The sequence below is a fragment of the Anolis carolinensis genome, chromosome 2 (genome assembly GCF_035594765.1).
Source record: "Anolis carolinensis isolate JA03-04 chromosome 2, rAnoCar3.1.pri, whole genome shotgun sequence".
NCBI lineage: Eukaryota > Metazoa > Chordata > Lepidosauria > Squamata > Dactyloidae > Anolis > Anolis carolinensis.
The window spans coordinates 267,272,790-267,286,235 of NC_085842.1; the positions used below are offsets into that span (position 1 = coordinate 267,272,790).

The following is a 13,446-nucleotide window of genomic DNA, read 5'->3' on the forward strand; positions in this document are numbered from 1 at the left end:
TTTAATTAACTAAAATTACATAGCCAACTTTGAAAAACAAAACAACTCCAAGGTGCTTACTCCTCAACTATGCTTTGTATACATGTTAAGTTCAAGTGGGGTTATGGTGGAGACAAACATTTGAAAACAAACTCATTTGTTGTTATACATATATATCTAATATACCAACATAGTCTGTAGAGCAGGGGTCCCCAAACTAAGGCCCGGGGGCCGGATGCGGCCCATCAAAGCCATTTATCCAGCCCCCACAGCACAAGAGCAGAAGGGGGTTGAGATAAATGACCCAAGGGGTCTCTTCTTCTCTTACAACCCTTATTATTATTATTATTATTATTATTATTATTATTATTATTATTATTATTATTATTATCATTATCATTGAGGCTGGGTGACCATCTGTCAGAAGTGCTTTGCTTGTGCTTTTGGTGCACAAAGGCAGAAGGGGATTGGACTAAATGGCCCAAAGGGTCTCTTCCAACCCTCTTTATTATTATTATTATTATTATTATTATTATTATTATTGTTATTATTATTATTATTATTAATTATTGCTTGGTAGCCAACTATAGTCCGGCCCTCCAACGGTCTGAAGGATCGTGAACTGGCCCCCTGTTTAAAAAGTTTAGGGACCACTGCTGTAGAGAATAGAAAATGGTTTAAGCTGCTATTGAGAACAAATCCCTCTAAAACTATTAATTTTGATGCTGCTGACTAAAACTGAATAGAACTATTCTATAAGACTTCATTCTAACTATGATTACCAAAGCACTTACTTGCTTAATCTATTTTTTATCTATCAAAGCCAACAAATGCATACAATAAACACAATTTAAGTATAATATTTCTGGTTCCAAGAAATAAGGAGACATGCAATTGGCCCTTGGTATCCGCTGGTGTTTGGTTCCAGTATCCCCCATGGGTTCCATAACACATAGATGGACAAGTCCCATTATGTGCAATGGCATAGTAAAATGGTGTCCCTTATATAAAATGCAAAATCAAGGTTTGCTTTTGGAATATTTTAAAATATTTTCAAGCTGTAGAGAGTTGAATCCATGGATACAGAATTCATGGATACAGAACGCCAACTGTATTTATGAGTATAAATGAACTCACTTGAATTATTTCTCAGAAACATTATTTTGGGTCATCAATAATATAAATAATAATCAATTACATTTTAAATTCACTGCTCCTTGATACCTATGTGGTTTTTTTCTGCACTGTTCTACTGTTCCAGCTAATGAAAAGGACTGATCTAACAGCTGAGAAATCAACCATTAATTTAAAAAAAAAAAACCTCAGATCACTGGAAAGCAAAAACTTCCATCTGTATTCTAGCATTGTAAAACTGTTCTAACATTTAAAAATCATACCTGCAGAATCATGATAAACACCAAAAATATCTTGCTCTGAAAGATATGGTTTTAACTATTAGGTAGCAGCTCTTTGGCAGCATGCATGCTTTCCTTGTATAAGGTCCTAATCATTGCCATGTTAAGCTTCAGGATATCAAAAGAAATGGCAAACACAACCAAAAAGGAAAATGCCATAAAGGGCAAATGGTAATCAGTCACCCTCCAAGTGTCTTGCTGTAAGGCAGCCCATACATCTTTTAGTGGACTTTTAACACATAGATACCATATGACAAAAACACATAATCGGTTTACCATCCCATCAGTCACAACCATCTCCTCAGCAACACAAACTACGTTTACTGAAGAACAGTATATTTCTGTAAATCTGAGAAAGTCAATCAATAGTTTGTCTCTTCATGAATACTGGTGATGTGACTACAACAAAGTGCTAAAAATGTATATTTCATGCTCATATGGCTTATTTCCTACATTTTCGCTTGAACATACAGTCAGCCATCTACATCTCCAGAAGATTGCCTACAGGATCTCTCTGCAGATATCAAAAAATAAAGTTGCTCAAGTTCCCAATATATAACTTTATATAAAGCTTGAGCATCAACCACAACATCATGCGTGTACCCCAAAGGCAACAGCCACCCATGTGTACAACCACAGTCTCCCCTCCAGCCATGACAACCAGTTCCTTCTCTTCCTCCTCCTCCTCCTCCTCCTCCTCCTTCCTCTCTCTCTCTCTCTCTCTCTCTCTCTCTCTCTCACCAGCATCCCCACTCGCTCTGTAGCTTCTTCACCCTAAGCAGGGGAGCACCACTAAACAGCTTCTGCTACAGTTTTCTTGTAAGGCCACCAGGAATGGTGATGGATTGGTGGTACCTCCCACACTGAATATGGTTGAATATTTTTACATATAGCATTGTTTTTTAATACTTGGTTTTTAAATTAATATTTTCAATTAATGGTTGGTTTGACCCACAGATCCAGAGTCCACTTTCATAGAATCATAGAGCTGGAAGAGACCTCATGGGCCATCCAGTCCAACCCCCTGCCAAGAAGCAGGAAAATCACATTCAAAGCACCCCCGACAGATGATCATCCAGCCTCTGCTTAAAAGCCTCCAAAAGAAGGAGCCTCCACCACACTCGGGGGCAGAGAGTTCCACTGCTGAACACCTCACACAGTTAGGAAGTTCTTCCTAATGTTCAGGTGGAATCTCCTTTCCTGTAGTTTGAAGCTGTTGTTCCGCATCCTAATCTCCAGGGCAGCAGAAAACAAACTTGCTCCCTCCTCTCTATGACTTCCCCTCACATATTTTATGTTTGTGCCGATACTGAAAACAAATATTAGTACTACACAAAAAATAATTCATCAAGTCCTAGCTGTTTTTCTTCAAACATTAGGCATACAATCCTTTTTTAAAAAATGAAGCAGGAACTCTATTCCTATAGCTATGGTGTTTGGGGGGGGGGATTTTTTTCCTAATGTTCAAGGACTGATCCCACATTTACTTCCATTGGCTGCAACTGTTCCTTTCTTTCCAAAAAGTTATCTGCAGCACAGAAGCCAATGGCTCATGGATGGGCATCAGTGGAAGCCACCATTCTGAGTTGCACTGCTCTAAACAAACACCACATTTCATTCATCTTCAGTCGCAAAATTACTTTTCTCTTTGCTAATTACAATACTTTAAGGCAGTAACCCTATGTCCATTGAATTGTGATTAGGCTTCAATAAGCTCACATTTATCTTGGAATGGATATGCACCTTATGTGAAAGCTTTAGAAGAAAGTTATCAAACCTGTCATACTCCTGGAAGAGAAACATAGGATTTCATGAAAAAACATGAATTCAGAAGAAATAATACGTTGACATTCTTAATTATCATTTTTTTAAAAAATCATTTGTACATTAGAACATTTTTTCCATCCTTACACATCTAAAAGTCTTGACAAAGAAAAATGCATACCGTCCTCTGTTGGCCTACAGCATGATCTTCATATATATGATTCTGTTTTAGTTTTTTTAAGTTATCATAGTTTCCTTAATTAAATACATAGAACAAATTTTATTTCTAAAACACTATGAAGATCAATAGCTGTGCTTCTCTGTAAATCAATATAACTGTAGAGGCTTGCATAATAAGTTTGCAAAATATGCTGTGTACTACTTTTTGATAAAGATCCTATTTAGAAGATGGTTTCCTCTGTACTCCACGTATGCTTATTGGAGCAGAAACATTAATCGTTTTGCTAATGGATTTAGAACATGAACATCAAGCTGTGTGTTGACACAAGTTTTCTAAGGTCTGAGAAAACTTCTGAAATAAATTGGGCAATGTAAGAAAATCAAGAAGATTCCTTAGTATTGATTGCATTTAAACACATTCCACACAGTGAAAATTCTTATTATTGCTTTTCACTCAGATAATTCTCACACCATTTCACTCAGATAATTCTCACACCATCTTTGACCAGATTATGCATAAAACTAAAGTAGCCTATGTGGATCTTATATAGCAAAAAAGAAAACATTCACCCTAGTCTAAAAGTATTGGAAATAAAACCCCACACTGGTTTTCCAGAAATACTTCAAACTGACTCAGCTATATGTTTACACTGGTGCATTTTATGCATGTGTGTGTGTGTGTGTGTGAGAGAGAGAGAGAGAGAGAGTGTATGTGTGTGTGTGTGTGTGTGTGTGTGTGTATGTATGTATGTGTGTGTGTGTGTGTGTGTATATATATATATATATATCACAGTCCTATGTATCTCAATTTAGAAAAAGTCTCACTCAACTCAACTGGATTTACAGAATGGTGACTTAAAGTGCATTTTAAAAGAAAGGGGAAAAACCTTCTGATACTTAGAGCTGTCCACAGTGCTGAAATATGAAAGTAACAGTCCAAACAGTCTATTATTTTATTCTATAGAAATTGAGTTTTGGGAGCTATGTATATGTGTGTGTTTAAATACTTTATACTTCAGCTGAATTCAACCAGGATTATCAGGTTGCTCCCACACAATGAGATGTATAGTGAAACGCTTCACTGTGTTCTAAAAGCAGATACAGAGCAAAACCCAGATAGATTTCCTACCAATACAAGCATATGTGTGACCCAACGTATTTACAGCGCAACTAAGGATAATTACTGCCAATAGTTACAAAAATATCACTTCATAACTCTTTGAATATTCAGTCACTAAGATCTCTGGGGATTAAGCTACTAAAACCCAAGGAAACAATTTGTTCAAGATACCTTTTATATGATACTTTCTGGGACTAAACCAATCCTCCGTTTTCATTCTTTATCACCAGAAAGCCACAGCATTCTTGAGTACAATGTAATTTCAAAACTAAAACAATTCACTTCAGAATAATTACATAAATCTTTTCCTATCCCTTCTGACTTTACATTATGATGACTGAAATTGCTTCAAGATGAACCTAAGTAGAAAAGCCACATAATCCACAAGGACTATCCTAATATGAATTCAAAGCACAACACTCATTGCCATATATTTGATTTGCCTGTATTAAGAACAGTAAATATCTTTCAAGAACACACTTGTTTTTTCTAACTTTTGTCCTTATTTGGTGGTTACTTTAAAATGAGCCAATTTATCCCATAAGTGGGACTAAAAGATATTTCTGAGACCACTGCAACTATGAAGAAAAAAGACAAATGTTTCTCTCTTTGGTATGCTCCAAAGATATGCCAACAACTTTATATCAATGAATGTCTGACTACAACAATTTCCATATTTAAAGAAAACCCTACCACTATTACATAGAACCCAGAAATATGATACAACAAGTTGCCTCTATTTGTAGAAAATTATCTTAAATGTCTGGACATACGGTAATTACAGAACTCTAACAATAGATTCAACATACATTTTTATAAATGTATGCCCTAAAGTAAAAAAAATGATGTCCATCTGAAGACTTTGTAATTTCTTTAACTTCTCCCTGAGCTCCAGTACTGTAGACAGAATACTGTTTTATTGAACTGAATAAGTTTCTAGAATAATTTTAATATTGATGTTCAGTTCTGTTCCACTGAACTCACTAGAAGAAGGCACTTAGTTATTGGCAGAACACATTGATCTTCTTTACTCAGAAATAACTTCTGTTGTGTTCAGTGGGACTTGGTGCAAAGCTGCTGTCCTGCACTGATTTTTAATCATTAATACAACTGTTATTTGTTATATGTTATTTACAACTGAGTATTAAAGTTTCACTAGTGTCTTTTTTCTGTATATATATAGAGAGGGGGGGGGAGCGTATATATATTTAAAGAGTATATTCTTCAGATCTCCTCTTTCATTCATGTTCATTTGTTAGTCAAAGTCCTCTTTTATATCAACCACAAAGGTTTCATGGGCTTATACAGAATGTAGAATTGGAACCTGAGAAATATTGGCTGATATTTATTGTAAATTCGTATATAAACTTTTTAAAAAGTAAAAACAAGCTAAGCTATGGATTCCAAGAGAAAAATCTATGAAATCAAGGTTTTACTTTGTATTTTGGTTAAAAAAAGGGGGGGTTCTCATATACATTTCAACTGTGTACCTTAAAATGCACAATTTTTTCCTAGGAGAATGGATGTTTTAATTGTGAAATATTACATATATTTACTTGGGATGGTAAGTTGAACTCAATGGGCTTATTTTCAGTGTAGACGTCTACAAGATTGACAATGAACACATTTTTTTTAAATGCAAGAGGACTTTTGTATACAAATTCAGTCAACCAGATCCTGTGCCACTGAATGAAATACATGTACTCTACTGGATAAGAATATTCAAAATGTTTGGCTGTGTTTGGAAGAACTCAAAAATATTATGACAGTGACCATGTAATACCATATCAAACTGTGATATATCTCACAGACGACTTTGTAAAATATTATATAACTATTACTATGATATAGTAACAATTGTCCATCACCTATTGAAAATTCCCCCCATCGGTATGTAATAGTACTCGGGGGGGGGGGGGGACCTTAGTTGCCCTGACTGCAAGTTCTCTGCAATAAAATAATATATTATTATACATGACTGGGAGGTACCCTTTACATGATAATTTTCCAATACAAAGATAATTTCCATGGTTGAAATCCTATGCTAGCCTATGTGAACATAAATGCTACTGGAATTAATGGGACTTACTTCCAAGTATGTATTAATGCATAGTAGTAGGCAGTATGAGGGCAGGAGGACACAAATTTGCCCCTTGTAAAGTACAACTATTCTATATCCCCCAAAGATGAATCAGAAGTCACGTTTCATAAGAGAAAATGCTTTTTAAAAACTCACGAGACAGGATCATTAGAGGAGAAAGTAAGGCAATATATTTTTATCTCAAGATAAAATAGCATGATCATTACATGTCTTAGAAAGCAAAAGTAAACATGAACTCAAGCTGTGCTTTGCTAACTTTTAAAATTATTCCCAAGGTTCGTTGTGAAAAGACTGCAAACCTTGTGACACTAACAGATGGAATTTAAACCTGCACCATTTATTTATTAACCTTTTCAAACAGAAGTCCCACGATGATATTTAACGGTATCACCAAGATATGTTTGGAGGTGACTCGAGCTGCCACAGTTAATCACATGATCCTGTATGGATTAGCATAACATGCAGTTATTGTAGAAGGGCAGACGCTCTATCTCCCACGTTTGCATTAACAAATTGCTTCTGAGGACAAGCAAAGCACATCTAGTACATGCAAATGAATGTTTTCAGACACTCCAAGTAGCAACACAGTATCTCAGAGGTTGCAATGTTCCCTAACCAAGAATGCTTCAGTGCAGTCTGCCTAGTTTCACAGAAATGTCCTTGAAACACAGGTAGCAGCGAGCCTCAGACTCACAAGTGGAACGTACCTGAATTTCCCTTGCGTGGTATACAATGATCAGACCAAGCAGAATGATTGTAGAGAGGCTAATAAGGCATTTTAGGGCTAATGAATACAGCGACTCCTGCAATAAGAAAAGAGAAAAAAATCATTTTTACATTGATTGTTTTCCCCCTTCGTCTCAAAGATCACAGAAGGGAATACGAGCTGTCTAAAGGCTGAGTTCACTCTATGGGTCTTGCTCTCCTTGATTTAAGAAAGGAGTAAGCATGCCAATGTTTTGTTTTGAAAGATGTTTTAGAGGTGTGAAAACTTGTTGGAGCAGAGGACCCCAGTGCTAGGAAGAGATGAGTTTCAAGGAGACTGACAAAGTAACAATCCCCTGCAAAAACTAACTCTCAGATATAACATAACTAGACAAATCTTTTTGGAATTGAAACAGCATTAATCTTGCTATGGATTATAAAGCTTTAACAAGATGGCTTTTCAAGTTATCTTATCAAGGCTATTCTCTTCCATCCTCTTCCAGAATGACAAAGAGACAATGTTTCAGATACAACTATATAGCTGCAAATTATGCCAGACGCAGATGAAGAAAAAAGCATCCATATCACAGCATTCGTCCCGAGTATAGGGATGAACAAGAATGGTACAGATACAGAAATCTGGCTTAGCTAACCTGTTTTGTTTGAACAAGCCAGCAAGAGCAGAAGGATATTGCAAATTTCTTCCATAACAAAGCACAGATTTTGAAACATCTGTTGAAATAGCAAGCAACCTGCAACAAGCCACCTTTCACGATGAACTGTGGCACTGGAGGCAGGTTCCAGGAAAAGTACCGGTAGTTTAAAACAGAAAACATTGTCATGATCACACAGCAACAGTCCCATGGACTTACGAGGGAGAATTTAGGGAGAGTGTTCTCCTGGAGATCAGCATGTGGCTCTGCAGATATGAACACTGCCATGGACTTCTTTGCACACAGCTATACAGAAACAGAGTGTTGGCCACACTCCCCCAGAAACAGGTGCCACTCAGGTAATTAGACTTTCTCAATTAAAAAATAATAATGCATTCAGGATGGGGGAGGGGGGTTGAAAGGGTGACAAATGAGGTGGGAGAAAAGAAAGAGAAGATGGCTCTCAGATAAACAAGGAGTGAAAAGGGTATCCAACTACAATTCTGGAGAGCAGGGTTCAAATCCCCGCTCGGCCTTGGAAACCCACCAAATGACCTTTGGCAAGTCACACTCTCTCAGCCTCAGCGGAGGGCACTGGCAAACCTCCTCTGGATAAACAGGGCCATGGGTGATGTAGTGCATTAAATTGCTGAGTTGCTGAACTTGCTGACTGAAAGGTCGGCAGTCCGAATCTGAGGAACGGGGTGAGCTCCCACTGTTAGCCCCAGCGTCTGCCAACTTAGCAGTTTGAAAACATGCAAATTTGAATAGATCAATAGGTATCACTTCAACAGGAAGGTAACGGCGCTCCATGCAGTCATGCTGGCCATATGACCTTGGAGGCGTCTACGGACAACGCTGGCTCTTCAGTTTAGAAATGGAGATGAGCACCAACCCTCAGAGTCGGACACGGCTAGACTTAATGTCAGGGGTAAACCTTTACCTTTTACACTACGGAAGTAATGTGGTCTAGCGACATTTGAACCACCACGGCTCAATGCTATGAAATCATGGGGTTTTATAGTTTTAGAAAGCCTTTAGTGTTCTTTGCCAGAAAGCTTTAGTGCCTCGTTCAACTACAATTCCCAGGACTCCATGGTATCGAGCCGGGGCAGTTCACCTGCTCCTGAACTGCATTAATTCTCCCTACGATGGCACTGCATCCTTGTAATTACCATAAGCCAGGAATCTACATTGGGGTGCAGCCACTTTGTAGAATCAATACAATTTTACATCACTTGGACTGCCATGACTCCTGGTGTTTGTAGTCTGGTGAAACACTGCATTCCTAGGCAGAGAAGGCTAAGGACTTCATAAAACTACAACTCCTATGGTTCTATAGGAGGCATGGGCAAAGTTGGGCCTTTCAAGTGTTTTGGACTTCAACTCCCACCATTCCTAACAGCCTCAGGTCCTTTCCTTTCCCCCCTCAACCACTTAGTGTTAGGAATGGTGGGAGTTGAAGTCCAAAATACTTGAAGGGCCTAACTTCGCCCATGCCTGTTGTACAGCAATGAGCCATAGCAGTTCAAGTGGCATCAAACTGCATTCATCTTAAAATGCAGATGCATTCTTGAAGGCAAGCCACAACAAGGAAAGAAGCAAGGAAGGAAATGCAAGCAATGAAGGAGAAATAAAACAGCATAGGGAAAGGGGGAAGCGATGAACAAAGGATGAATGAATGAAAGAAATGTTTTTTAAAAGTGTAAGAAAGTGAAAGAAAGGAGTGGTGGGGCCATATAGACATTTTGGGATAAGGTAACTAAGGAGACAAATAAAATGCTATATCATAAGATAAAAAAGCCCAGGATTGTTTCTATTAGGTTGAGATAGAGAAAACAATAATCAAAAGGACCAAGAAATATATCAATATAGCTTTGCCGTGGGAAGATTAACCATAGCCAAAGACTGGAAAGGGGGAAAAAGGACTGGAGGGAATGAATTCGAGAATATATGCTAATGGCCAAACTAACCAATAATAAATAGGAGGAACAAAAGTAAAGAGGACTTTTTGACAAATGGAATTTGGCCATGTCATATTTGAATGGAGAGTCAGTGACCTAGAGGAGCTCCATTAGGAATTTAGGATTACTATGAACAAGGATAGATAAATTAGCTTAAAGGCTTCATAGTGCTTCAGCGTCTAAAGTCATGGTGAAGGGTGCATGGGTGCGGGTAAGAGGTTTTATTTTGTATGGGATAGGGGTTCTGGGTGCATGTATGATCTTTAATACTTTGTGTGTTGTTGTCTGAATGTAATGGTGAAACCTATATTAAAAAATAAATGAGAAGAAAGCATAGACTGAAAATAGTGGATAACATGTAGAAATAGTAAGACTAAATAACTTAAGCTATTGATATTAATATGCATTCAATGTCAGAAATAACTAGTTGATTGACTAATGTAGATATGCATGTATATATCAAAATTATTGTCACTTGATTATATCTGCTATGATCTGTTATTCTGTTGTGTACCATAACTATAATAAACTGGGTTGCTGTGAGTTTTCCGGGCTGTATGGCCATGTTCCAGAATAATTCTCTCCACGTTTCGCCCACATCTATGGCAGGCATCCTCAAAGGTTGTGAAGTATATTAGAAACTAGGCAAGGGAGGTTTATATATCTGTGGAAGAAAGAACTGTTGTCTGTTTGGGGCAGGTATGAATGTTGCAAATGGTCAGCTTGATTAGCATTGAATAGCTTTGCAGCTTTAAAGCCTGGCTGATTCCTGACAGGGGGAATTCTTTGTTGGGAAGTGTTAGCTGTCCCTGATTGTTTCATGCCTGGAATTCCCCTGTTTTCAGAGTGTTGTTCTTTATTTACTTTTCTGATTTTAGAGTATTTTAATACTGGGATCCACATTTGTTCATTTTCATGGTTTCCTCCTTTCTGTTGAAATTGTCCACATGCTTGTGGATTTCAATGGCTTCTCTGTGTAGTCTGACCATGGTGATTGTCAGAGTGGTCCAGCATTTCTGTGTTCTCAAATAATATGCTGTGTCCAAGTTGGTTCATCAAGTGCTCTGCTATGGCTGACTTCTCTGGTTGAGTTAGTCTGCACAACTCCATTAGTGGACAAGTCTACATAGGGACCACCAAATGAGCAACCAACCATGAATCAAGGAAGAGGAAAGGCACTGCAGGCTCTAAAATCGGGGCAGTAAATAAAGAACAACACTCTGAAAACTGAAACATTCCAGGCATGAATCAATCAGAGTCAGCTAACACCTCCCAACAAAGGATTCTCCCAGGCAGGAAACAGCCAGGCCTTGATGCTGCAAGACTCTGCAATACTAATCAAGGTGTTTAGTACTGCTTCCAACAGAAAAGAGTTCTTTCTTCCACCGATATATATAAACCTCCCTTGCCTGGTTTCAATATACCTCATAGCTTCTGAGGATGCCTGGCATAGATGTCGGCGAAACGTCGGGAGAGAATGCTTCCGGAACATGGCCATACAGCCGGGAAAACTCGCAGCAACCCAAAGAAGAGGTATAAGAAATAAAGGGAAAGATGAAATCAGGAAGGAAAGAAGGAAGGATTTTTAAAAGTGTAAGAAAAGGAAATGAAGGGAAGGTAACGGGGAAAGGATGCCTGAGAGAAAGGGAAAAGAAATGAAGGGCTGTCGAGGGGCTACCTTGGCATAGAAAAGAGAAGGAAAGAAGGGCGATGAGAAAGTGGGAAGCGAAGAAGAAAGAAAAGGGAAGGAAGGAAAGAAAGAAAGAAAGAAAGAAAGAAAGAAAGAAAGAAAGAAAGAAAGAAAGAAAGAAAGAAAGAAAGAAAGAAAGAAAGAAAGGCAGGCGACGGGAAAGTGGACTCGACGAGGAAAACAAGCAGGCGGGCAGGCAGGCTCCCCACCGAGCGCCTGCTGCTCTCGCTCACCTTGCTGTAGGCGCCCCAGGAGAGCTCGGTCTCGATGACCATGACCACGATGCCGAACATGCCGAAGATGAGCGCGTAGTCGCTGAGCCGCTTCCGCTTCTCGAAGAGCGCCCGGCGGTGGCCCAACTTGTAGCCGATGTTCTGGTTCTTCTTCTTGCTCGACTTCCCGCCGCTGTTGGTCTGGCTCCCGCCTCCTCCTCCTCCTGCCGCCGCTCCGCCCGAGCCGTAGAGCGCCAAGTTGTTGGAGTTGTTGTGCTCGGGCTTGGAGACGACGATCTCGGGTCCGGCGGCGGCCGAGGCCGAGGCGGAGGGGCTGACGGGCTGCGGAGGCTGCTGCTGGGGCTGGAGCGGCTGCGCCTCGGAGTCCAGCTCGTGGAGGTTCCTCCGGGAGGAGCTGAGGTTGCTGAGCGGCCGCATGACGCCGCCGTTGTACCTGCAGCTGCTCATGGCTATTTCCGTGAAGGGGTTGCTCTCCCGGCGCGGCTGCTGCTGCTGCTGCTGGGAGGACGGGGGATACTGGTGGTACTGGAGGCTGCCGCTGCTGAAGGTGCTGTTGGGGCTGCCGGCGGGTTGGCACTGGGGGTAGTGGGAGTGGTGGGGCTGGGCGGCGTACTGGGAGGAGGAGGAGGAGGCGGCGGCAGAGGCGGAGGGCTGCCTGGGCGCGCTGGCATGGCTGGAGGGGGTCAGCTCGCCCGGGCGGGAGGAGGTCCGGAAAGGGGCGCCCGAGAGGGGCGAGGAGGTCCGCAGCAGGAGCGGCTCCCCCGAGGAGGACGAGTAGGCGCAGGGCAAGTGGTTGCACTGGAGGCAAGGGCTGCCTGGCAGCGGCGGCGCCTGAGGCTTCTCTTGTTGCTGGCAATGCGGCTGCTGCTGCTGGTGCTGCTGGTGGTGGTGCTGCTGCTGCTGTGGCTGCTGCTGCCGCTCTGAGCAGAAGCCCGCCTGGAACTGCAGCGGCGTGTCCATGTCAGAGCTGTTAAAGCTGCAGGAGGACCAGGCGGTGGTGCACCCTGCGCAATGCGTTATGGTCGGCAGAGGGGAGTCCGGTTGCCGCCACGACGGGCCCATCCCGGCTCCCGTAGAAGACGAGCGGCGAGCCCCATTGGTCGGGCCGACCAAAACAACGGGCATCACGTCACCTGGAAAAGGGCGGGAGGGAGGGAAGGAGAGAGAGAGAGAGAGAGAGAGAGGGAGTGAGGGGGGAAAGCTGCAGAGTGAGGAGGAGGAAAGCGAGAGAGAGAGAGGAGGGGAGGGAGGATTCCGGGAGAGGCGCGTGCCAGGGACAGGCCGGCAAGTGGGCGCGCGCCTCGCCCCTCTCCCTCCCTCCCTCTCTCTCCCTCTCTCTCTTTTTCCGCCCGAGGGGATCCCACCTGCCCCTTGCTCCCGCCGCTCCTTCCCTCTCTCCACCCGGGGGAATTCCTCCAAACCTTTCCCTCTCTCCTCTCCCTTCTCGCAGTCCCAGCCTGGGAGCATCCTACTTGCCCCCTACTTCCCTCCCTCTCTCCGTTTCTGCCCAGGGATTGCCCCTCTGCCCCCTCCTCTCTCTCTTCATCAAGGGGGATTCCATCCTCCTCCCTCCCTCTCTTCTTCAGGGGAGATCCCACTTGCCCCCCCCCCTCCTCCTCTCCCCTTCCTCTCTCCTTCCGCT

At 41.7% G+C, this 13,446-nt stretch overlaps 1 protein-coding gene across 1 annotated transcript in view; it reads right to left on the reverse strand.

The window, feature by feature from the left end:
* kcnn2 (potassium calcium-activated channel subfamily N member 2) overlaps positions 1-12,959 on the reverse strand; it is a 104,661-nt gene extending 91,702 nt beyond the window's left edge. Inside the window, exons 1-2 of the mRNA XM_008114022.2 lie at positions 11,805-12,959; positions 7,267-7,362 (exon numbers count right to left, since the gene is read on the reverse strand). Of these exons, the coding sequence (XP_008112229.2) occupies positions 7,267-7,362; positions 11,805-12,929 (1,221 nt within the window). The 5' untranslated portion in view covers positions 12,930-12,959. The remainder of the gene's footprint in view (positions 1-7,266; positions 7,363-11,804) is intronic.
* Between the last annotated feature and the right edge of the window lie 487 nt (positions 12,960-13,446).